This window comes from Pseudonaja textilis, chromosome Z (genome assembly GCF_049901715.1).
Source record: "Pseudonaja textilis isolate UNSWEBS1 chromosome Z, rPseTex1.2, whole genome shotgun sequence".
Classification (NCBI taxonomy): Eukaryota; Metazoa; Chordata; class Lepidosauria; order Squamata; family Elapidae; genus Pseudonaja; species Pseudonaja textilis.
In genome coordinates this window covers 103,684,395-103,710,424 of record NC_142008.1, presented here as the reverse complement: position 1 = coordinate 103,710,424, position 26,030 = coordinate 103,684,395, and the positions used below count along the sequence as shown (strand labels likewise).

Below are 26,030 nucleotides of genomic sequence, written 5' to 3'. Positions count from 1 at the left end.
TAGCGGCTACAGACGCTCTTTACTTTCGCTCTTGCTGACCGAGCTCTCCGGCGGCGCGGCTGCGGCTCAGCAATTGAGTGACTTCAGCTGTTGCGGATTGCCTCTGGTAGCCATCCCACCCTCGTCACCAGTGTTGTAGTTGAGCAATGAGAGGCTAGACCAGGGCATGGATGCAACAAGACTTTATTGAAACAATAAAGGACTGAACGTGTTAGCCCTGCCTGGAGCAGGCTCACAGCGAACAGCGGCTGACCGAACCCTGCAGCTGGCTTTTATAGCCGGCTGTCGTGGGAAGCCAGCCAATGAGGGGCAGCAAACGCCCCCGCAGCATGAACGGACCTGGGTGGGGACTTTGGCAAGTTCCAGGGACATAACAGTTTTTGGAAAGATGTGGACATGAAAAACTATTATGAATGTGAGTTGTTAAGACGTCCATTAATCAATCAGGCCATTTTCATTCAGGTTTTGTTTTAACTGTCAGATGAATAGACCCACACCATTCTCAGCCATGAACTAGACAAGAATCCAAGAAAGCATTTGATGGGAGTTGAATTTTATTGGCAGGGCTCCAAGGACATTTTTGCAAGGGAGAGGGAGGAGCAAAAAGTTCTCCCTTCATTGTTATTTGTTCTCATTCTACATAGCTATCAGTCTGTCCCTGTTGCTTCCAGAGTGCTGGATCTCAGACCAGTGTGTAAGCATGCTTCACTTTTATACAATTTTGCTGGGACTCTTGATCCTTGTCCCTCTGCTAGCCAATATTTTTTCCCCTTATATTTGGCTGGACCTGCGGTTCTTTTTCTCTCTCTTGTGGATGGAATACAAGTCCAAATTACGTTTGCAGCAAAATCCACCATTCACCCTCCTGGACTGTTTTTTAGACAAGGTCCTGAAACATCCAGAGAAGCCTTTCATTCTCTTTAAAGATGAAATTTATTCCTATCATGACATTGACAGACGTAGCAACCAAATGGCCAGAGTGCTAAAGGACTATGTGAAGCTGAAAGAAGGGGAAACCATGGCTGTTTTCTTGAAGAATATCCCTGCCTATATCTGGATCTGGATGGGCTTGGAGAAGATTGGCTGCACCATGGCATGCATCAATTATAACATCCGATTAAAATCTTTGTTGCATGTGTTGAAATCCTGCAATGCCAAAGTGCTTCTGACAACCCCAGGTGAGTTAAACCAAACAGTTATGTCCACTGATCATGAAATGTATATTTTCACTGTGAATCTGAGGCTGCTTGATTTCAGCTCTCAAGAGGAGGGAATCTCAGTGATCTTTGACCCCTCCTGTTTGCTTTAACCCTTCCCTTTGTGTTATGCACATATCTCTGACACAGCACTTTCATTTTTTTCATGTTAATCTTCATAGGTTCTGTAAATTTGTAAAAAAGAAAAAGAAGATTATACGGTACATTGATTTCCAGTTGAACTATAATCAAAGGTCTACAGCTCAGTTTCTGCTTGTCTCAAATGCAGGGATTCTAGAAATTGAATTCTCCTTATGGTCTGAGTTAATTCACTTTACCTAGAATATACTCCATCCTAAATGTCAATTCTGTGGCAGAAAAGTTAGCAGATGAAGTGAAGTTTTCTCTTTTACCCAGGTTCAAACTAATTCCACCACCTACTTGCTTACTTCCAAGTTTCGTGCAGTGTGCTGCTGCTATGAATTCAAAACTTTATTTTAATCAAAATAATCAAAACCTTAATCAAAATATTTACTCTTTTTCAAAAAAAAAAAAATGATTCAGTAACTTAAAACTTGTTTTCTTTCCCTTATTTCATTTATTTTTTCTTCATGGGGAAGACCTAAAAAAAACAGTGAGGTTCCTGGAAAGAGGGAAGAAAAAAAAATACTGGGAAAACAATTTAGAAAACATTTTTGCCTGAAAAGAAAAGAGAGCAACTTAATATTTGAACTGAATGTCAAAAGAAAGTGGAAATGAATGTAATAGAAAGAAAGGACACTAAAAATGTTTTGCAATCTCACCTGAACAGACCATTATCACAACAATGAGCCTTTTCCTAATTGTAATAAACTAATCCAAACATGTCCTGACAACATTTTTCCATTATGTCAAGTTCTTCTCATCTCCTGCCTGCGGGAAAGACAGTCAATCCGTGCTCCAACTATGTAGACCAACTTGTTTTTGCTTCTGTTGGTCAGATGAGCTGATGTATTTCTGGTTGAGCAGGAATATGTCTCAAACTTTGGATAAAGCAATTTCCCTTTTTAGTCCATGATGTTTGGAAAGTTTGTGGACAAGACAGTTTCCCAATGGTGAGAACCACCACTCACCCACTCTCAGGCTTCTGCACATAAATTCTAGAGAGATGAAGCTATTAATCTTGTTATGGTGCATGGAGTTGGGATATTATTTTTTGTTTTTGTTTTAATAAAAAAATAAATTATTCTTGCAGTGACAAGATGCAAAATACCCTGCTTTTCTTTTTCTTTTGGACAGATGAATGTCCCTGATGTGGAGGTTCCTTATGCAATGTCTTCGATGCTTTTCAGTAGATAACTATCACGTGATATACAATTTTGTTAGAGTTAGGACTCTAACAAAATTGGACTCTTCCTCATGGTCATGTTAGCTTTCCTGCAGTCCTTGAATCAGAAGATAAGTTTGCTGACATGAATGGTGCTGCCCTGATGACTTAGCTCAGAGGTTTCCACAGGCACCAACAAAATCAAATGATGGGTATGACTAAAGTGACTGAAGTCTGATTCCTTCTCAAAGGGTCCTTGAGCACTTTGAGCTGGGTTGTTGTCTTTCAAATGTTTCATTACCCAAACTAGGTAACATTATCAGTGTTTACTTAGCAATACTGATGGCACCAATGATATTACCGGTTTGGGTAATGAAGCATCTGCAGGAAACATTTAAGCTTAGGGAGCACCAAGGACCCTTCATTTGAACTCTGAGCTACAAATATTCTCCTTTATGGGTACCATATATGGGCAGAAAACACTTCAGAAAGCATGCAAATCAGAAAAATTTGCTTGCGGGCACACTTCCACTACTACTATTGATGGTGTTACCTAGTTTAGTTAATGAAATGTCTACAAGAAAACAGCCAAGTTCAAAGAGCACCAAGGACCTCTCAATTGAACTCTGAACTACAAATATTCTCTTTATGATTCATTCTTACATCCATTGGATGCAGGTTAAAAAAGGAAAGAGTTTTGATCATTCCGTCACATCCACTATTTTAATGCTGTGGGTATCCTCTGCAGAGGCCCATCTTTGACCCTATTCTGCCTCAGTGATAAGGCAGGCAACTGATGCTACCCTTCAAACTTGAATCTGGAATAATCCAGATAATCGGACAATTGGTCAATTCTCTTGCCTGCATTTCCTTCCCATCCAACATTACCTGCCAGTGGAAAAAACAACAATCATTTGATGAAGTAATTTGAGTTACTTTACACCAATACTAAAGGCTCCTCTCAGTTTCTCCCTTAGCATTATCTGAAATGCTTCCAAGTGGGAAGCTTTGAAATGGCTCATATCAAAATGTCAAAACTCCTAGTCAAAAAAGTGTCCTCACACAAGGCCTTGGGTGAGTAGTCTGGAATAAGCGAGTAACACCTTCTCTGCAGATTGTGCTCAATGTCTTTGATAAGCACAGCAGAAGATGTGCCATTTCAAGGAGCAATGGTCCTTGGTGCAATATAAGTTCTTTCCACTATAACACATTAACCCAACTCATGTCTATGATATGTACTTTATGGCTAATAAAATGTGTTGTCCTTAAAGGGCAGAAAATGAATGTCCTGAAAATGATGGGCTGTGAAGAACAATATTAGAAAAAGATGTTGCTTCTTTTAAGGGATTGCAGTCTAATGCTACTGTCAACCTTACTGACAGGAAGTCAGCAAATATTTCCAAATTCTCAAACAAGACTTGGGTTCAGGTACAAAACATGACATGACTAGATATTTTTTTTGCAGAATAATAAGACAGAGTCATTTAAAACAGTTAATTGCCATTAATCAGCATGGTTGCCCTTCTCCTTTATAATGGGATTCTTTATCCCTGCCTTCCTACAGTTTGGCAGACTCTTGTCTCACATTTTTCATTCTTGAAGCTGGGTTACTCCTGGTTGTTGACAAAGCTAGCATCTCTTCCCTGAGAAAGTATGGTTCTCAACTTCTCCACAGATCCATGCATATTCCCATATATATGTTCCCATATATCATTTCCACTCCAAAGTAACCTCAGCTTTGGCGATTAAAGTTGAAGTATGACAGCCTTAAGGATTGGTTCAGGAATGACATACCTATTCTAATCTTCCTCTAAATGCAGGGACCTGTTTTGTCTCTTCACAATCTTAAGAAAAATGAGTTGTTTTCATGTAGACTTAAATACAAAACATGTAATAGCTTACCTAGGGACTAGAAGGGCAGATCTTCTGAATTACTGTCACTATCTAGTGCAGAAAAGCTCTGAAAGTTCCTTAATTTTAGACATACTTTAAAATAATTCAGAATATAGCAACATAATGTAAAAACTGAGCTGTATAATGCTTTTAATGTAAAATTTATCTGATACTTGGAGCGCAAAAAAATACTTTGAAAGAAAGTTTTCTATACTTTGCCATCACTTAGAGTTATCTCTGAATCTTAAGTACTGGGAACCTCTGTGCAACTAGATTGACCAGAGATAATGGATTTACTGAAGTGGTGGAATTACATTTCTAGAATACTGCCATAGAATCATAATATTGTTAATAAAAGGTAATGCACTTCTATAAATGCAAATTGGAAATAGGGAATGAATATTCCTGCCATTGAGAAAGTTAATTATATTTCTTTCTAGTGGAATAGAAGGGCAATCAGAATTAAATAAACCAATAGATTTGATAATGTCCCTAAAAACTTTTGAGTTTTGATTCTAATTAATTGAAACACTATAGGAAATCAATGGAAAAGAGAGACATGAATCTTCTAACTCATAAAACTGCAAGAGTGATTCTGTCAAGAAGTAGTTAGACATATTAATACCAGTTCAGAAAGATTTGATTTACCTACAACCAACAGCTAAAATAAAAAATCTGCCCATGATTCATTCATGAGCTATGAACTAAACAGTAATAATAAAACAAGTTTAATCAAGTGGCATTTTAATTTATTACTGCTTGCCTATGTGCGGAATAATGCAGTTACCAAAATGAGGATAGAAAATGAGATCCAATCAAAATTCTACATTCATTCTTCTTTTCAGATTTTAAAAATGCCATTGAAGATATTCTACCTGATTTAAAGGACGAAGGATTAAAAGTTTTCTTTCTCAGTGATGATTCCCCCTTTGATGGTGTTGAGGCACTACTTGGACAGGTTAAACTGAGTTCAGATGAACCTGTGCCTGCTTCCTACAGAGCCAATGTAAAAGTTACATCTACATCTGTGTACATTTTTACTTCTGGAACCACAGGTAAGGAGGAACAATTCTGGAATGTACTAAATGTCTGAAGGACTAAAGATAAATCTAGGAATTTCTGAATCTCTCTCCATTTGAAGACTGGCTAATGCATATTCAAGAATGAAGCAGATGTACATTTTGTCAAGTGAAAAATAGCCTTACCTTAATTTAGAACTTGGCAATCTGCAGTCCAGGACCATATCTGAAATTCTTTTTTGCATCTTTTTTGAAATGATCTCTACCCACTTGCTTTCTGAGATAGAAAACATACAAAAACATGACTTCAAATAAGCTTAGTATGATATATTAAAAATCTGAAAAAAAATGTCTTCTGAAAATTTTGCACAAAAAATCCCTCTCAAGACAAGGGGAACTCTCTTCCAGAAAATCACAATCCTCCTCCTCCTCCTCCTCCTCCTCCGCCTCCTCCTCCTCCTCCTCCTCCTCCTCCTCCTCCTCCAGCCTTGAATTACCCACAAAATATGAAATGATTATATATTTGACAAGTTAATTAAAGCATTATCATACTTGACCACACTTGGAATACTGCATCCAGTTTTGGTGGTCATGATGTAAGATCTCGAGATTCTAGAAAGAGTGCAGAGAAAAACAACAAAGATGAAAGCTAAAACATATAAAGAATGATTACTGGAACTGGGTATGTCTAGTTTCATAGAAAGAAGGACTAGGAGTGACATGATGGCAATGTTCCAATATCTCAGGAGCTGCCACAAAGAAGAGGGAGTCAAGCTATTCTCCAAAGCACCTGAGGGCCATACAAAAAGCAATGGGTGGAAACTGATCAAGGAGAGAAGCAACTTAGAACTAAGGAGAAATTTTCTGACAGTTAGAACAATTAATCAGTGGAACAACTTGCCTCCAGAAGTTGTGAATGCTCAAACACTGGAAGTTTTTAAGATGTTGGATAACCATTTGTCTGAAATGGTGTAGGTTTCCTGCCTAAGCAGGGGCTTGGACTAGAAGACTTCCAAGGTCCCTTCCAACTCTGTTATTCCATTTTATTCTAAATCTCCTTTCAGCTAAGCTTGACTCTTGGTGGCTATATGGATGCCTCACTGTTGTTTTCTTAGCAACTTACAGAAGTAGTTTGCCAATGTCTTCCAGCATCTTTTTGTCACGTTCCAAGATTAGTTTACAGCTCTGATAGTCTCCCATTCAATTAATAATTAGGACTGATGCATTTTAGCTTTTGGGAAAGAAGTCAAAATTGAATAGGTGCTGCACCTTAGCTAAGATGTTCCTTATGCTCCCTTCCTTTTCACTTAAGGACTACCAAAAGCTGCTATCATCAACCAAATGAAGCTGTTCAAGATATCTAAGATGTTTATCATGTGTGACATCAATGCCAAAGACATCATCTACACTCCGCTGCCACTGTACCATTCGGCTGCGCTTCTTATTGGAATTGGAGGATGCCTGGAGGTTGGTATGTACCACCTATCCATCAATAAGTACATGAGAGCTGTGAAAGTAATAGGGATAGCGGGAGAGAAGGGAAGGGAGTTAGAATATATGAATAGTTTGTTTAACTTATTTAAAAAAAAATGATTTGACTCAGAAGTCTCTGGTTACTGGGGTGTCTAAACATGGATCATGGAAAAGAGAGAAATATGGTGTACATATGCTTTATTCCAAAGTCTAAGCCTCAGTGCAAAATTCTTAGTGCATATCATTTGATATACTTAAATATGGAATTAATAAACAAATATACTTCAAAAAAGAAGAAATGGTCAAAAACAGCATCAAAAAGAAGGATGCCACTTACAATACAGACCACCCCAATCTGGTTTCTTCCAGAAGTATTTGGGACTATAAATTCCCAGAATCTGAAAACTAAATATCTAACCTCAGAATTTGGAAAAAATGAAGAAAAAGAGGGAGGGGGACAATTTAAATATGACAAAAATGTGTCTTCAAGAAAATATGATGAATCACTTGTTCAAAGCAATAAACAGACCAAAACACAGGGATTCATTTTTCAAAAGTATTCTTTAGTGGCCACATTTTATTTGAAAGAAAAAACAGCTGTCAGATCTGCAAAATGCTTATTAGCCACACATTATCAACCCACACTGGTTTTCTGATGAAAACAACCTTCCACTCTGAAGTCATTCTTCAATATAATGTTTTTAGCACTCAGTCAAGGAGATGTTGATTTTCAGAAGGCCTGAGATACAAGAGAAACTCCAAATCCCATACTTTGATTTGCTTTGATGGTATTTAAGTCTGTTCCATTTGTTCAACTTTTTGATTGGAACATATTTTTTTCTATTGTTTTGCTGTACTATGACATACAAACGTCTTTTTTTTTTCCTCACAAGGAGCTACATGTGTTTTAGGGCCGAAGTTCTCCGTTTCAAATTTCTGGAATGACTGCAGGCGATATCAGGTTTCTGTAATCCAATATGTGGGCGAAACAATGCACTATTTATGTAATGCACCAAAGGTAAAAAAAGGCATATAAATAAATTAATAAACAGATTAATGAATAAATAAATTTGGTGAGCGGGGTAGGGAGATGAAGGTTACAAAGAATGAAAATGAATAATTCTGCCATTTTCCTTGTACCTTGGGTGTATAACTTTATTATGCATGTACAAATACTCCATTTACACATTAACTTCTGCATTCATACATTCCTGAAAACCCTGCCCTTTCTACTCACACTTGGAAATTACAAACTACCTCCAATAACCTCAGTAGAGATTTATTTTAAAACCTATTGTGTCTGTTGTTTGTTTTGAGGGAACAATATTTCAATCTCCAATAGCACTTTTGTTCAAAGCTACCTTGAGGCCTTGACATTTCTCCCTTGATCACAAGGGAGTCTGTTTTAAAATAATTATAACTGCAGTTTTGGGAAGTGGGTTTAGCATTGGGGATAGGGTTTAGCCCTCAGGAGGGAAGCTATGAGCTTAATGGGGTATATTTGTAACTTTGTCTTAGAAAATATCTTCTTTGCAATCAGCTGCTAGAACGAAAGAAGAGGTAGAGGTAGTGTTCAAATTGTGATGTAAGTTTTGATGATTGTAAAGTGAGTCACAGTATGACTGGGCTTGATTTTATGACTTTTTCCATAGCAGTTGCTAAGCAAATGCTGAGGTCATTAAGTGAACATTGCAATCAAAGCCATTGTTTTTTGGGGGGCAGTTTTTGCAAGAAACTGACACTAAACATTGATTTATGGCAAAACTGTTGGTAAATTGTGGTCATATAACCATGGCGTACTGCAAACAGCCATAAATATGAGCTGATGGCTTAGTGCCCAAAATTTGTTCATATGACCAGGGGGCACAGATCATAAGTAGTTTTGGAAAGTTTGTTGTAACTACAAATGGGTCACTCAACAACCAGTTGCAAGTGGGGGACAACTTGTATTTTTTTTTTTTTGGCTCAGACAAAAAATGGGGTGGGGGCAAGGAGAATGGGTGAGGTCTTAAAGAATGGTTGGAACTTGGTGGGAATCTAATAGAAAGCACATAATTTCTCATAGGCTGTATTCAGTCTGCAGGCAAAAATGTTGATCTATGTCCACCAAACATCACTGCAACCTTTCCAGCTAATTTAGAACTAGAGTGTGCAATATGCATGTGCAAAAAGTACATCATCAAAGTCACTGAGTATGGTGCATTTTTTCTTCATTTAATCCTAATGTATATACCTACTCATCTCTAATGATCTAAGTGCTAGAGCCCACTGTAACTACATAGCCAAAAAGGCATTAAGAGTTGTTAACCTAATCCTACGTAGCTTTTTCTCTGGTAATATCACACTACTAACTAGAGCATACAAAACATTTGCTAGACCAATACAGCTCATCAGTCTGGAACCCACATTACGTATCTGATATTAACACAGTGGAGAAAGTGCAGAAGTAATTCACAAGAAGAGTTCACCGCTCCTCTACTCATTGCAGAATAACTTATGCCACCACACTTGAAACTTTAGACCTAGAAAACCTAGAACTATTCTGCCTTTGGTCCGAACTAAATATAGTATATAAAATCACACATGGCAATGTCCTACCTGTAAATGAATACTTCAGCTTCAACCATAACAATACAAGAACATACAATAGATACAAACTCAAGGTTAACCGCACCAAACTTGATTGCAGGAAATACGATTTCAGCAACAGAGTGGTCAATGTCTGGAATACTCTACCTGTCTCTGTGGTTTTTTCCCCAAACTCCAAAAACTTTAACCTTAGACTGTCTACTATTGACCTCATCCCTTTCCTAAGAGGCCTGTAGGGATCGTGCATAAGTGTACCAATCGTGCCTATTGTCTCTGTCCTACTGTTTCTTTTTTTATTTTTCTTATATGTATCCATTTACTGTATTCATAATTATGTTGATACTTATATCTATTATCTTGTAAGTGATTGACAAATCAAATAAATAAATAAATACATACATTAGGATTAAAAAGAATAACGTTTGATCCTTATTTAGCATAGAGGACAAAGAAACTATATATCAATAAATATTATTGAATGTTGTAAAGGTTCTCTTGCTAACTTTGCAGAAGGACAATGATCGTGACCATAGTGTGAGACTGGCCATAGGCAATGGCATGAAGAGAGAAGTCTGGAAAGAATTTCTGCACCGATTTGGACGCCTTAAGATCTATGAGTTCTATGGAGCTACAGAAGGCAATTTAGGCTTTATTAACTACATTGGGAAAGTTGGAGCTATAGGAAGGATTAACTTCCTCTATAAGGTAACAAAATTAAACTGGGATGTTGCAGACATATTGAAAAGAATCTAGGAAGCTGATGGACACAATCCCAGTTACCACTGTAGCATCTTCAATTTAGAATTATTGTTTGAACTGCAATTCTTATAATTCAAGCCTGCTTCAAGGTTATAGGAATTGTTTTGTCCAGAGAAATTATATTACTTTTCTGATGTTAGAGGTCTAGCTGAATCCACCCTTTCAATATCTGTATCAGTGTTTGTCAACCTCGGCAACTTTAAGATGGATGGACTGACTGAATTCTGGGAGTTGAAGTCCACCCATCTTAAAGCTGCCAAGGTTAAGAAACATGGATGTATGTATGTGAACACTAAAAGAAGCTCTTAGTTTTAAATGGACAAAGTTTTGTGTGAAATGCCATATACTTGAAATACATGTTACAAAAAGAATATCAATCTTGGCAACTGTAGGATTCCCAGTATGGGGCCACCTTACTAAATGATGAAATAGTACTGTTGAGCATTATCAGAATCTAGAGGCTGTCATATTTCTGCACAACTAAATATAACCAAAATAAATATGTGCTCCTTCCTTCTGTTTAAAACCTCTCTTTTTCCAGTCATGTCATCCCAGATTTTTGGAAGGAATAGAATAGAATAGAATAGAATAGAATAGAATAGAATAGAATACTTTATTGGCCAAGTGTGATTGGACACACAAGCAATTTGTCTTGGTGTAAATACTCTCAGTATACATAAAGAAAAGGTACATTCGTTAAGAATCAAGAATCATAACATACAACGCTTAATGATGGTCATAGGGTACAATCAACAATCAAATCATACTAGGAAACAGTCAAGTGGGAGGGGATGGGTGATAAGGAGTGATGAGAAGATTAACAGTAATAGTAGTGTACACTTTGTAAATAGTTCAACAGTGTTGAGGGAATTATTTGTTTAACCAAGTGATGGCTTTTGGGAAAAAACTGTTCTTGTGTCTAGTTGTTCTGGTGTGCAGTGCTCTATAGCGTCGTTTTGAGGGAAGGAGTTGAAACAGTTTATGTCCAGGATGTGTGGGGTCTGTAAATATTATCACAGCCCTCTTTTTGACTCGTGCAATATACAGGTCCTCAACTGAAGGCAGGTGGGTAGTAATTGTTTTTCTGCAGTCCTAATTATCCTCTGAAGTCTGTGTCTGTCCTGTTGGGTTGCAGAACCAAGCCAGACAGTTATAGAGGTGCAGATGATAGACTCAATAATTCCTCTGTAGAACTGTATCAGCAGCTCCTTGGGCAATTTGAGCTTTCTGAGTTGACACAGAAAGAACATTCTTTGTTGTGCTTTTTTGATGATGTTTTTGATGTTAGGTGTCCATTTCAGGTCATGTGATATAGTAGAACCTAGAAATTTGAAGGTCTCTACTGTTTATACTGTGTTGTCTAGTATTGTAAGAGGTGGTAGTAAAGGAGGGTTTCTTCTAAAGTCTACCACCGTTTCTATGGTTTGAGTGTGTTCAGTTCCAGATTGTTCTGGACCACGAGGTCCAGAACTGAACCACGAGGCAAGTTGTATAACCTCTTGTCTGTATGCAGATTCATTGTTGTCTCAAATGAGACCAATCATTGTTGTGTCATCAGCAAACTTCAGTATTTTAACAGATGGATCATTTGAGATGCAGTCATTGGTATTGTTCGATCGGTGGATCGGGTCACAGAAGAGGCGAGACGCTTAAGTGAACATTCAGCTCTTTATTGTTGTTCAGGAATAAGGACTGGGAAAGTGTGCGAGCCGCCCGGCTTTATACAGCCGGCCGGCGGCTCGGCGGCCAATGGCAGCGTGTTGAATCTCCCGTGATCGGCTTGGCCAATCACGGTAGATTCTTAATGCTCCAATCACGGGCGTTCAGTCAACCAATCAGGTTTCGGTCCGGTTGGACCAATCAGGGTGCGCGCCTTCGAGAATGCTAATACAGAACACCCCTCCCCTCATGGTTTCATCTGACGCAGCGTCGTGACGTAGTCACGTAGGTGGGTGGGGATCCGGGTCTGTCTAGTCGACCTGCGCGGTTCAGTCTGTGTGTGTCTGTCGGCCGGTTCGGACGGGCTCCGCGTCGCTCTCAACTCTGTTGCTGGAACCGTCTGGAAGGGTGAGCCGGGCCTGATGCCGCAGCTCCCGCCCGGTTGCCCTGGGTTGGTTGAGTTGCGGTTCCTGTTGCTGCCGCCTGGTCTTTCCGGGCTGGTTGCGCTGGCTTGGCTATACCTTCCAGGTGAAGATCCCGTCTGCGACAGTTCGGGGTCTGCTGGTGAGTATGGCTGGTTTGTTTGGTAGTCTCTGTCTTCTGGTGGGGGTGTTCGGCTTATGCTGGGGTGTGTGTCGTGGGTGGTTCCGGTCTTTCATTGCTTGCCGGTTTGGTGGTTGAGGCTTCCCCTCCCCCCTCTGTTTTCTTTGGTTGTTGTTGTTGCCGGGTCGTCGGGGTGTTGGTGGCTAGTCTGGATCGTAGCTGGTCGATGTGTCTTCCAGCTCCTTCCGTCTGTTGTTTGCAGTCTGTATGATCGGGCCCGGTTACCCACGTTATGTGTGCGGGTACCCAGAGGGGGTCTCCGTGAAGTTCTTTGCGTGACCGCATCCCCCGATGTTGAATGCCCGGTACCGGCTGGAGGAGTCCGGGGTTTCTCTGGGTTGTAGGTGGGGTGTAGGCGGTCCAGCGGAGATCTTAGTTTCCTTCCCATCAGTAGCTCCGCTGGGCTTTTGTTCGTGGTCGTGCTTGGCGTGATGTGTTGTATAAATAGTAGTTTGTTTATTTTTTTCCTGGATATCGCCGGTTTCTATCTTTTGGATGGCTTTTTTTCGTGTACTGGACCATCCGTTCCGCCTCCTACCGTTCGCCGCCGGGTGAGCCGTCGAGGTTAAGGCGTGTCTGATGCCCCGTTTGGCCAGGTATTTCTCGAATGCCAGTGCCGTGAACTGGGGGCCGTTGTCTGACACTATGATGTCCGGTAATCCGTGTGTTGCAAAGAGTCTGTTGAGCTTGTCGATGACCCCTTCTGTAGTTGTTGTCCTCATTGTGCTTACCTCCAGCCAGTTCGAGTATGCGTCTACGGTGATGAGGAAGGTATGCCCCTTGGTTGGCCCGGCGAAGTCTATGTGTATTCGCGACTGTTGGGTATATGAATACACCAACTGGTTTGGGTGAATGAATATATAAAACCTAGGTGTAAGTGTTTGCAACTTTAAGCTCAAACATGCAATGTCATTGCATAATTATGGGTGCGGTTGCAGGCTGCAATAAGAGGCAGTGAGAGAGACGTAACACTTCCTGGTTTCTGATCCTGGTTTCGAGTTCCTGGTTCCTGGTGTTACTGGTCTCTGGTCTGTCTGCCTACTGTTTCCTCCTGTATGAGATGTCTACTGTGCAAGATACTTCCCTCAACTGAACACAAGGACAGTTTGCTTGGTGAGCTGTGGATTCAGCATTGTCTTTGAGAGAAAGGTATCAGAAGAAGAAGATTAACAAGCAGATAAAGACATTGAATTTACTGTTTAAAAGACTAGGTAACTGGATAGATATACTGGATACTGACATATGGACTGAATGACTCTTCTTAATCTCTGTGTGAATTAAATATCTATTTAAAACCACAAACAGTGTTTTTGTCTCAAGTGTGTGTATACTATTGGGCCCAGCCTCACTCTCATTTGGCTGCCTGGCTTGACTGCTGCTGTGCACTTTGCTCGGGGGTTTGTCCCCAAACACTAACATTGGTTATGGGCCCAGCAGTGTGCACAGTCTAGCTAACCAGGATATACCAGTGAGATTTTTTGGTCAAGAGTTACACATTGCTGTAAAGACAAACTGTTTGTTGAATAGTTATTTATCTACAGAGCAATGGCACAAGTAAATTTGCCAAGTCTGTCCATGATATCCAGGTTAGATGGAACAAACTATGTTTCATGGTCAATGAAGTGTAGTTTACTGCTACGAAGAGAAGGTTTGTGGGACATAGTTACAAACCCACCAGATGTATCCAACTTAGATCCTACTGTTGATGAGGATGCCAGAAAGATACAGGACTATAAGCAAAAGAATGAACAGGCTTTGTGCATCATAGGACTGACTCTCTCAGACCAGCAACTGATACATATTCGTGGAGAGGAAAGTGCTGCCAATTGCTGGGAGAATCTCAAAAAGGTTTATGTTCGAGACAGTGTAGGAGCTCATATCAATCTTACACGGAAGCTGTTTAGAACACATCTTGAGATAAATGGAGACATGTTAACTCATTTAAACTGTATAAAAAGCATTTTTCAAGAATTACAAGAAAAAGAGCTTATATTTAATGAGTTGCAACAAGTATACATTATACTGTCTTCTTTGGATCGAAGCTATGATGATTTTGTGACTGCTTTAGAGGTATTGCCAAAAGACAGTTTATCAGTAACTGAGATAACCGGCAGGCTCTTAGAGGAAGCCAGGAGAAGGAGTGAACGTGACCAGCTGAGAGCAGATAAGCCTAATGAAGAGAAATTATCTTCAAAGACTGAAAGAAACCAGCTATGCAAGGTAAAGCACCCGGAGGAAGAGAAGTTATCTTCAACGGCATACACAATTAAAAAGTGTTTTAATTGTGGAGGCAGAGGACATTTGGCAAGATTCTGCAGAAAAAGAAAACGCCAGGATGTAAAGAAGCCAAATAAATCCTTTGAACTGGCCATGTTTAGCAACTGTGATGTGAAGAATGATATATGGGTGGTGGACAGTGGAGCATCCCACTGCATCACGAGAGATAAGACTAAGTTTATAAAAATGTCTTCAAGCTCTCAGCATATATCACTCGCTAACGGTTGGCATCTCAAGGCCAAGGGTGAAGGTATTGCATATTGTCCATGTTTAAACCAGAATATAAACATGTTGTATGTACCACAGTTAAAAATGAATTTACTTTCTGTAAGAGAATTAGATAAACTAGGATATGTGGTTACATTTAAGAATAATAAGTGCATACTGGAAAAGGATAACAAAAGGGTAACTGCAGCTTTAAATGGAATATTATATGTCTTACATGATGGTAAGAAAGGGGAGGCACAAACTGTATTTAATAATATCAAGCCTCATGATGAATGTATCCATTTATTGCATAGACGTTTGGGGCATGTAAATTTTAAAATGCTAAAACGTACAGTTGAGTTATCTGAAGGAATAAGGTTAAAACCCTGTGATAAGTATTTGCGTTGTAATGTCTGTTGTGAAGATAAGAGTAAAATATTGCCTGCAAATAGGCTAAATGGTTTCAAAACTAAAGAACCTTTAGAAGTAGTATTTGCAGACATTATAGGTCCAAAGAAACCCAGTATGGGGGGTGCTCGATATATACTGAGCATTATGGACCATTACTCTAGATATGGGTTTTGCTATTTAATGAAAAGCAAAACTGAAACATATCAACATTTCTTCAACTGGTTAAAGTTTGCAGAAAGAAAGGCTAAACGGCAACTGATAACCCTGGTGACAGATAATGGTACGGAATTTGTTAACAGCAAATTCCAGAATAGATTAAAGGCAGCTGGAATAGAGCACAAAAAATCTGCACCATACAGACCACAACACAATGCATTTATTGAAAGGCGAGGCCAAACTCTACAGGCAATGACCCGTACTATGTTAACTGATTCTGGGTTACCTGATTCTTTGTGGGGGGAGGCCACAATGTGTGCTAATCATTTATTAAACAACGTGGTTAACTCAACTACTGGTGAAATACCATTCACCATGTGGCATGGCAGGAAGCCTGATCTGAGTTACCTGCACACATTTGGTGCACCAGCATGGGTGCATATCCCTACACAACTCAGGCGTAAAGGGCAACACAGAGCTAAACAATTTTTCTTCGTTGGTTACCAAGCTAACCATAGGGCATATAGATTTTGGGAGAAAGGCACATCTAGATTGTTATGTAGTGCCAATGCCCAATTTCTAGAGCACGTAGGATGGGATAAGTTAGAGCAGGATAACAATAGAGAAGTGGTTATTGAATCCTACAGAAATCCCATTAAGTATCCCTGTAACTTTAAAAATAAAGTGAAGACAGAAGTACAGGAAGAGATAGTGCCCATAGAAGAAGAAAAGGAAGAAACAGCTCAGCAAGATGAGGAAAAGGACCAGGTAGTAACTCAAGACAGTCCTCATACAAGCCCTGTAATTCCCAGAAGAACTACACGTATATCTAGACCGCCTGATAGATACCAGGCTAACACAGCGTGCCAGGTTAATAGAGTACCATCTACTGTGGATGAGATAAAAAGGTATCCTTCTAAAGAGAAAGTAAATTGGTATGCAGCAATGAATAAGGAATTGAAATCCTTGAAGGATATGAAGGTATATGAAAATGTGAGATTACCTGTTGGTGTAAAACCCATTGGCTGCAAATGGATTTTTAAGATAAAAACTGATAAGGATGGAAATATAATCCATAAGGCAAGATTGGTAGCCCAAGGTTTTAGACAAAGTGCAAATGACTATGATGAAGTATTTGCACCTAGTCTTAAAGCAGCAACATTAAGGGCAGCCTTAGTGTGGGCAGCAAGCAAGAAGTATATAGTTAACCATTTAGATGTGGAAACTGCTTACTTGCATGCTCCACTAAGACATACTGTATATATGAAAAAGCCTAGTGGATTGAAAGGTGATAATAATGATTGTTGGTTGTTAAAGAAGAGCCTCTATGGTCTTAAACAATCGGGCTATGAATGGAACCAGTATATTGTAAAGGAACTGAACAATATAGGGTTTAAAGCTGGTTTAGCCGACCCATGTCTATTTAAGAGAGAAAAGAATGGGAAGATATCATTATTATTGTTGTTTACTGATGATATTGCTCTGATAACTAAGACTAATGATGAAGCAAATGAAATAATATCATCATTAGCCAAGAAAATAAAAATCAAGCAATTAGGTGAGATAAAGAGATATCTAGGTTTGAATATAATGAAAACACAGAAAGGTTATAAGATATCTCAGGAAGATAAGATATCTAAATTGCTAGTAGATTATAAAATGGAACTTTGTAAGCCTGCAAAGACTCCAATGAGTCAGGATATTTGCAAAATGGATACACAAAGTCCCAAATGTGATAAGGAACTGTATCAATCTTTGATTGGTAGCTTATCATATATTAGCAATTGGTCAAGGCCAGATATAGCTTTTTGTATTAATCAGCTGGCACGACACAGTAATGACCCGCTTCAATGTCACTGGATAGCATTGAAAAGAATCTTAAGATATCTTAAAGGAACATTACACCATGCACTGTATTTAGAACCAGAAGGTGATCTCATATTGAGTGCTTATGCAGATGCTAGTTTTGCATCAGAAAGAGACACAAGAAAGTCGACTTCAGGAACAGCCATAATGCTGGGTAAGACATTAATAGGTTGGAAGTCAATTAGACAACAGCATATAAGTTTGTCTACTATGGAGGCAGAATTCTCCTGTTTATCACTATTATGTACTGAGTTGATTATGTATAAACAAATGTTGAAAGATATGGGTATAACTGTAAATTACCCTATAGTTGTACATGAGGATAATCAGGCAGCAATTCAAATGGCCACAAGTATTGCAGTAAAAACTAGGAGCAAGCATACAGATTTGAGATATCAAAATGTAAGGCAATCTGTAAATAGTAAAATGATACAGCTAGAGTACTGTATGTCGGAGGACAATATAGCTGATAATTTTACTAAAGCCCAAGGTGTCATTAAGCACCTAGAGAGTTGTGAAAAATATGGGTTCAGATTGTAAAGGCATTATATATTCATGTCACCCAAAAGGGGAGTATGTTGGGTATATGAATACACCAACTGGTTTGGGTGAATGAATATATAAAACCTAGGTGTAAGTGTTTGCAACTTTAAGCTCAAACATGCAATGTCATTGCATAATTATGGGTGCGGTTGCAGGCTGCAATAAGAGGCAGTGAGAGAGACGTAACACTTCCTGGTTTCTGATCCTGGTTTCGAGTTCCTGGTTCCTGGTGTTACTGGTCTCTGGTCTGTCTGCCTACTGTTTCCTCCTGTATGAGATGTCTACTGTGCAAGATACTTCCCTCAACTGAACACAAGGACTGTTTGCTTGGTGAGCTGTGGATTCAGCATTGTCTTTGAGAGAAAGGTATCAGAAGAAGAAGATTAACAAGCAGATAAAGACATTGAATTTACTGTTTAAAAGACTAGGTAACTGGATAGATATACTGGATACTGACATATGGACTGAATGACTCTTCTTAATCTCTGTGTGAATTAAATATCTATTTAAAACCACAAACAGTGTTTTTGTCTCAAGTGTGTGTATACTATTGGGCCCAGCCTCACTCTCATTTGGCTGCCTGGCTTGACTGCTGCTGTGCACTTTGCTCGGGGGTTTGTCCCCAAACACTAACAGCGACCATGGTCCTCTCGGGGTTTCCCATTCCAGGACCGGGGCGGCGGGGGGGTTGGCTCTTGATTCTTGGCACTTGCTGCACCCGGTGACCCATGTCTCGATTTGCTTGTCCATCCCTGGCCACCATGCATAGCTTCTGGCCAGGGCTTTCATCTTGACGATCCCTGGGTGTTCCTCGTGCAGCAATGCCAACACTCTGTTTTGCAGCGCTTCCGGTATGACTACCACGGTCGCCCCAGAGTATGCAGCCCTTTGTGAGAACAGCTCAGTTTGGCGGTTTCTCGAATGGTTTGAACTGCTCGCCGCCGTCAACTTCTGGCCACCCGCTCTACCCAGCTCAATACCCGCGCCAGCCGTTTGTCTTTATTTGTTTCATGGGCAATGTCTGGCGCGGTTACGAGTGGGCACGGTAGAGTCTCGATCTGTAGGGTCGCTGCGTTGTGGGCGCTGGGTCGTTGTCTAGGTCCGGTAGTGGTGATCGGCTTAGCGCATCTCAGCGTGCAGGATGGTCTTGCCGGGTCGGTGTGTGACAGCTTCGTATGAGTATGCGGCAGGAACTCGGACCACCTCGTCATCCGGGGCGACAGGATGTTCGGGTGGCCTTGTTCCCTGCAGTATCCCGAGCAGGGGTTTGTGGTCCGTTATGATTGAAAAGTTCCTGCCGTAAAGGTATTCGTGGAACCTTTTAACTCCGGCGACGATGGCGAGGGCTTTTTGTCCAGTTGACTGTAATTTCTTTCCGGCTTGGCTAGTGTTCGGGAGAAGAAGGCGATGGGTGCTTCCTTCCCGTCGGGTAGGGTGTGGCTGAGGACTGCTCCTATGCCGAAGGGTGAGGCATCGCATGTTACCGAGAGCGGGAGGGTCTCGCTGTACTGGACCAGGACTGCGTCCGATGTCAGCAGGTCCTTTGTTCGTTGGAACGCAGTCTCCTCCCCGCTTCCCCAGGTCCAGGTGGCGCTTTATCGAGTAGCCGGTGTAGAGGCTCCGCCACGGTCACCTTTTGGGGTAGGAAAACATTGTAAAGTTAAGCAGTCCCAGAAATGCTTGCAGTTCTGCTTTGTTTGTTGGTGTGGGGCTTCCTTGATGGCTCTGAGTTTCTTCCCGGTCGCGTGTATTCCGTGCCGGTCCAAAAGGTACCCCAGGAACTCGAACCCTCTCGGTGTGAAGTTGGCATTTGTTCCTTTTGACTTTAAGGCCGGCGTTTTGAATTTGCTAAGCACCGCCCTTAAACGGGTCTCCAATTGTTCTTGGTTGGCGGCTGCGATTAGCACGTCGTCAAAGTAGGGAACCACCCCTTGATGCCCTGGAGGAGCCTCTTCCATGAGGCTTTGGAAGACTCCTGGGGCGACGCTGACTCCAAATTGGAGTCGGTTGCAACGAAAGCCCCCGGTGTGTGACAATCGTTTGCGCTTCGGCTGTCTCTGCGTCGACCGGCAGCTGCTGATACGCTTGTGCCAAGTCGAGTTTTGCGAAGACCGCCTCCCCAGTGAGTGCAGGAGGTGTTGCACTACTGGGATGGGATAGGCGCTTTGCTGCAGCGCGTGATTGAGGTGGCCTTGTAGTCCCCGCAAATTCTTATGGAGCCATCGGGTTTGATGGGGTGACTATGGGCGTCTCCCAACGGGCATGGTCGATGGGTTCGAGTACCCCTTGTGACGAGCTTATCTAGCTGCTCGTCGATTTTCGGCTTGAGCGCAAAAGGCACTCGCCGGGTTTGAGGCGGATTGGGCGACGTTGGGGTTAAGGTTGAAGGATATAGGGGCCCTCGGTACTTGCCTAGCGAGTTGCCGAAGACCTCCTGGAAATCCCTTACGAGAGTCGCTTCCCAGTCGGTCTCGTCTGTGCGATGGATGCCGGTTACTTCGATGCCGAGCGGGTGAACCATTGCAGGCCGAGCAAGCTGGGGCGATCACGGTCCACGATTGTGAGTGGCAAGACGTCGGTGTGGCTCTTGAAGGTCACCTTGAAATGCCCGATGCCAACTACAGGGATGCGGTTTCCCTGGTAGTCTTTCAGGATTAGTTTCTGGTCATCTAGCTCATTTCGGCGGATGGTCGGGACTAGGCGCTTGATTGTGCACCACGAGACCATTGATAGGTAGGACCTGGAGTCCACTTCCATCTCGCAGGGCCGGTCCTCGATGCTCAGGGCCACGTGTACCTTCCGGGCGTCCGTGGTTGATGAATGGCCGATGACGACCGTCTGGTGGGTTTCCTCGCACCGCTGTGCTTCGCTGAGTCGCCGGCTGCGGTTGTTGCAGCTCCACCGGCTCTCAGTGGGTTGGTCTCGGTGCCTGGGCGGGGTGCCGTCCCTTCGTCGTGGGCTGTTGCCTCGGGCGCTGCGGGCTGTAGCTCTTTTTGTTCCGGCACACCTTGGCGATGTGCCCCGCTTCTCGTAATGCCTGCAAATGGCGTCGAGGAAACGGCATTCGGAGCAGGGGTGATCGCCGCCGCAACCGGCGCACTGGAACCCCGACTTATGACTCCGGCGGTCCCGGCGGTCACGCCGGTCTGCAATCGATGGATCTCTTCATCCTCGTCCTCGGTGTCGGATTGGGGTTCGAGGTCACCGTGGTGCGTGGCCGTCTCTCGCTGGCTGGTTTCCGGGGCTTCACAGCGGTTGGGGTCGCCTCGTTGGTTGGTGGCCGCTCAGGCACGTTGGTTTGCCTCATCCGAAGCTGCGGATTGGCGGGTGGCCTCGGCGGCGGTAGCCTCGGCGAGGGTGTCGGCAAGGAGATGTTGCCTCTGGCCATCAGCCGCTCTGCAACATGGGGTCTCGGAGCCCGAGGACGAGTCGGTCCCGGATCGCTTGGTCCAGGTCGGGGAACTCGTAGGGGGCCTCCCATGTTCCGCAGCTGGGCCACGAAATCACTGATGGACTCACCTTCGTGCTGATCTCGGCGGTAGAAGTCGTACCTGCGGATGAGGATGGGCACCGTGGGGGCATAATGGCGGCGCAGGATGGGCTCGAGGTCAGCCCAATCCATCTCTTTGACGTCGGTGGGCCTCGCGAGCGCCTTGGCCATTTTGAACACTGCGGCCCCGCAGTGTGTTAGGAAAACTGCCCGTTTCCTCTGGCCGTTGGCGTCCTTGAGGTTACTGCATTCCAGAAACATCTGCAAGCGGTCGATGTAGGACTCCCAGTCTTCGGTTACTGGGTCGAATGGAGCGGGCGGCAGGGTGCTGGCCATTGTGCAGGGCGCTGGTCACCGTTTGCCACGTGCTAGTTGGTCCTCGCCTCACGATCCCACCCTCGTCGCCAGTGTTCGATCGGTGGATCGGGTCACAGAAGAGGCGAGACGCTTAAGTGAACATTCAGCTCTTTATTGTTGTTCAGGAATAAGGACTGGGAAAGTGTGCGAGCCGCCCGGCTTTATACAGCCGGCCGGCGGCTCGGCGTGACCAATGGCAGCGTGTTGAATCTCCCGCGATCGGCTCGGCCAATCGCGGTAGATTCTTAACGCTCCAATCACGGGCGCTCAGTCAACCAATCAGGTTTCGGTCCGGTTGGACCAATCAGGGTGCGCGCCTTCGAGAATGCTAATACAGAACAGGTATATAGGGAAAAGAGACATGGAGATAGCACACAGCCTTGGGGGCCACCTGTGCTGATTGTACAGGTATCAGATGTGATTCCGTTGAGCTTCAACTGCTGCTTCCTGTCTGTTAGGAAGCTTATGATCCACTTACAAGTGTATTCAAGTACCGCTAGCTGGTTTAATTTACTTAGAAGAGTGTCTGGAATGATGGTATTGAATGCTGAACTGAAGTCTACAAAGAGGACCCTTGCGTAGGTATTTGGAGATTTAAGGTGTTGTAGTATGTAATGCAGAGCCATGTTAACAGATCATCTGTCAATTTATTTGCTCGGTATGCAAACTGCATGGGATCTAACAGCGAATCCGTGATGGTTTTCAGGTGGGACAGCACAAGCCTTTCAAAGATTTTCATAACTACAGATGTTAGAGCGACTGGTCTGTAGTCATTCAGTTCCTTGATGGAGGGCTTCTTTGGCACTGGGATGATGGTAGACGTTTGAAGCAGGAAGGAACATAGCACATCTCTAGTGATCTATTGAAGATTTGGGTGAAGATCAGAGCCAATTGTTCAGCACAGACTTTTAAGCAAGAAGGAGTTATCTTGTCTGGCCCTGGTGCTTTTCCTGGCTTCTGTCTGGGTAATAGATCTTGCACTTCTTTTTCTGTGATCTCCAGAGGTTGTGAGCCCAATGGATTGGGGCCAGTTGTAGGAGGTTTGGCTGTTGTTGGTGTGTTTGAGATGTGGGTTGTGGAGATAGGTGGTTGTAGTTTCTTTTCAAACTTGCAGTAAAACACATTCAGATCATCGCAGAAGCTAACATATGATGTTACAGTATCTGTGAGCTCATCTAGGTCTGCAAAGGCATCTTCCAAAACATTCCAATCAGTGCAATCAAGGCAGGCCTGGAGTTTCAGCTTTGCCTCATCCGACCAAGTCTTCACTGATTTAATTGTTGATTTAATGGTTTTAATCTTTGTCTGTAGGCAGATACAAGGTGAATCATGCAGTGGTCAGAGTATCCCACAACTGCTCATGGTAAAGACCTATAAGCATCTTTTACTGTTGTGTAGTAGTGGTCTAAACTATTTTTGCCTCTGGTGGGACAATTTACATGCTGGAAATATTTTGGGAGCTCTTTCCTTAAATTCACTTAATTGAAATCTCCTAAAATGATGGGAAGGGAACCTGGGTGTTTGGCTTCAGCCTCCATAATTTGATCAGCAAGAGTTTGTAATGCCTTGTTTACACAGGCTTGTGGAGGAACATATTAAGAGAAATGAGGAGAACTCATGTGGAGAGTAAAATGGCTTGCAGTTGATGTGTAAAGTTTTCATCACAAAACTTATTTTTTATAGTTATATCCTGAGACCAGCTGTTGTTGATATATACACATAATCCTCCACCCTTTGTTTTACTTGATGTCTCTTCAATTCTGTCTGATCTAAATGTCTGAAATCCTGGGATGTATATGGTGTTGTCCCCATGAATTTGTGGATTAAGCCAGGTTTCAGTAAAACAAAGAACAGCTGAATTATGAAAATCAGAATTCCATCTATTTAAGAGATGAATTTCATCCATCTTGTTAGCCAGTGAGTATAAATTACTCAGAAAGATTGAAGGGAGAGGAGTTTTTTCCCCCCTATTCCTTAGTCTGTTTAAAATTCCCGCTTGTTTACCTCATCTCCTCTTCTGGCATGGTCGCTTCTTCGCTTTCTTTGTTGTAATCCATAGCACTGGGGAATTGGTTAGAATCTCCTCTGCATTTGCAAAGACAGGTGGGGGTGGAGAATCAGAAAGCTGCTCCTTTAGGAAACATTGCCTAATTCTTAGCAGCTGGTCTCATGAGTATGAAATCCAAAGTGAATTGCAGATAATAATAATAAAGAAACCATTAGAGAGCATTTCACCGAGGCAGCCGTCATTGGTGCCATCTTGGCTAGTTTTTTAAAGGAATATTTATTTGTTTGTTTGTTTATATGTCATATAACTAAACTACCCATCTTCCTTTAAGAGGGACTCTTTATACTAATAAAATGTTAATAAGTTGGTTTAGCCTCTATAAATAATAGTGATTTTGTAATAGCTCAAATTCCCAACAACCCCTGTTTATGCAGCAGTATGTCAATTTCTGGGACTGAAGTCAAGCACAGTTGGAGCACAACTAAATCATTGGGATAATATATTATATCTCATAATAATATTTAACATTTGTTTATTCTGAAATGTGTTACTCCATAACCACTATAACAATCCTGTTAAGGACACAATATTATTATTTCAGACAAATAGACAACAAACATGAAAAAGGAAGATGAAATTTGAATCAAATACCTTGTAATTAGCTTGAGGTCTTTGAGATAATATTATAGATTCATCAATTTTGATTTCCTATTCTGCACTTCTTTCTTTGCTTCTACTTGCTTTAGCTAAATTATTTGGCCAATGTAACAAGAAAAATGGGACCTAGTACAATTACATACACACCAATGATAAGACCATGAGAATGGAGAGGACACCTTGTTCCATTAATGGAGAGACATCCCCATTTGGAAAAATCCTGAGGGAGGGGTTAGTTTTTTTAATTCTATGATCTGAACAAATATTATTATTCTGTTCTGTAATAAAGCCCAACATTCCATGAGGCACGGTGAGATTTCACACATCCATTGCTGCAGCTTCTCCAAAAGAATTAGCCCTTATAGCAGCTATCTTACGTTGATGTACAGCTTATTGTTAATCATCACAGCCAAGATTTTTTTCTGGTGTAATGCTTCCACCCAAGCTAAGAATGTTGCTATTTAAATATAATGTTTTCTGGTTGAAGGACAACTTGTTCCTCTTGCCATAGTCTTTCAACCTGTCCAGATTAGTCTATGGATTGGTCTCATTCTTTCATTCTGAATGTTGATTACATCTTCCAGTTTTTTGTCATCAATTTTGCAGCTCATCAATTTTGTTATTCCAATCATTTATAAAGAGATTGACTAATATTGGCCTAAAACAGAACCCTGTAGGACCCTACTGCTTTCTGCTCTTTATCTACTGCTATGAATGCTGAATCTCTGAAGTTAAGAAATCAATTTCTTTGCTGAAACTGAGCTAAATATATACATAACATTCTCTTTATTTCCTTTTAAGAAGAGATAGGACAATCATCTGTCTGAAAAAGTGTAGGATTTCCTGCTTGAGCCAAGGGTTCAAGGTCCCTTCCAATTCTGTTGTTCTGTTCTGTTATTTATCTGCCAAGGTAACTGTTTTGTCAAATAAAGAGACAATATTTGTTCTATCTGACCTATTCTGGACAATATCATGCCGATTCCTAGCAATCCTGACATTGTTTTCAAGATGCTTACAAATGCCCTGTTTTATCATCTGCTCTAACAACTATTTAGATATTGAAATTAGGTCACTGGTTGATGATTATTAGAATCCTTTTTCTTGAAGGGGGTAACAATACTTCTCCTTGCAGTCCTAAGTTTTTTTTTGCAAGTGGTTTGTCATTGCCTTTCTTCTAGGGCTGAGAAACAGTGACTATCCAAAGTTATCCAGTTGATTTCCATCGTTAAGGAGTAGGTCAATTATTAAAGAGCGCTGTCTTTCTCTCTCATTGTTAAAATTAGCCTTTCTAAAATCCATGGCATGTTTTAACTGGTTTTTAATTAGTTTTTTAAGCAACTGTAATAATGGGTCACTTTAACTTTATTAGCCAATTTCTTCTTGTTAATAAGGACATATTTAGATTTCTCAAACCCACTCGAGCCTTTTCAAAGAAAAAAAGTCAAGCATCTATCCATATTTGACAGAACTAAAACAGATATCCAAAGGATTTAAAAGTTTCTATCGTAGTTATGTCTTGAAGCTTCAGTTAATCTGCTTCAATAAATCTTCATCTACCAAT

At 41.6% G+C, this 26,030-nt stretch overlaps 1 protein-coding gene across 2 annotated transcripts in view; it reads left to right on the top strand.

The window, feature by feature from the left end:
- Positions 1–617: 617 nt before the first annotated feature.
- LOC113450802 (long-chain fatty acid transport protein 2-like) overlaps positions 618–26,030 on the top strand; it is a 38,221-nt gene continuing 12,808 nt past the window's right edge. The window contains exons 1-5 of one of the 2 annotated variants that reach the window (XM_026722104.2): positions 624–1,178; positions 5,241–5,450; positions 6,727–6,885; positions 7,781–7,905; positions 9,987–10,181. In XM_026722104.2, coding sequence (XP_026577889.1) covers positions 701–1,178; positions 5,241–5,450; positions 6,727–6,885; positions 7,781–7,905; positions 9,987–10,181 — 1,167 coding nt within the window. In that variant the 5' untranslated portion in view covers positions 624–700. Of the gene's footprint in view, positions 1,179–5,240; positions 5,451–6,726; positions 6,886–7,780; positions 7,906–9,986; positions 10,182–26,030 lie in introns of both variants that reach the window. The other variant, XM_026722105.2, reaches the window with a different exon arrangement.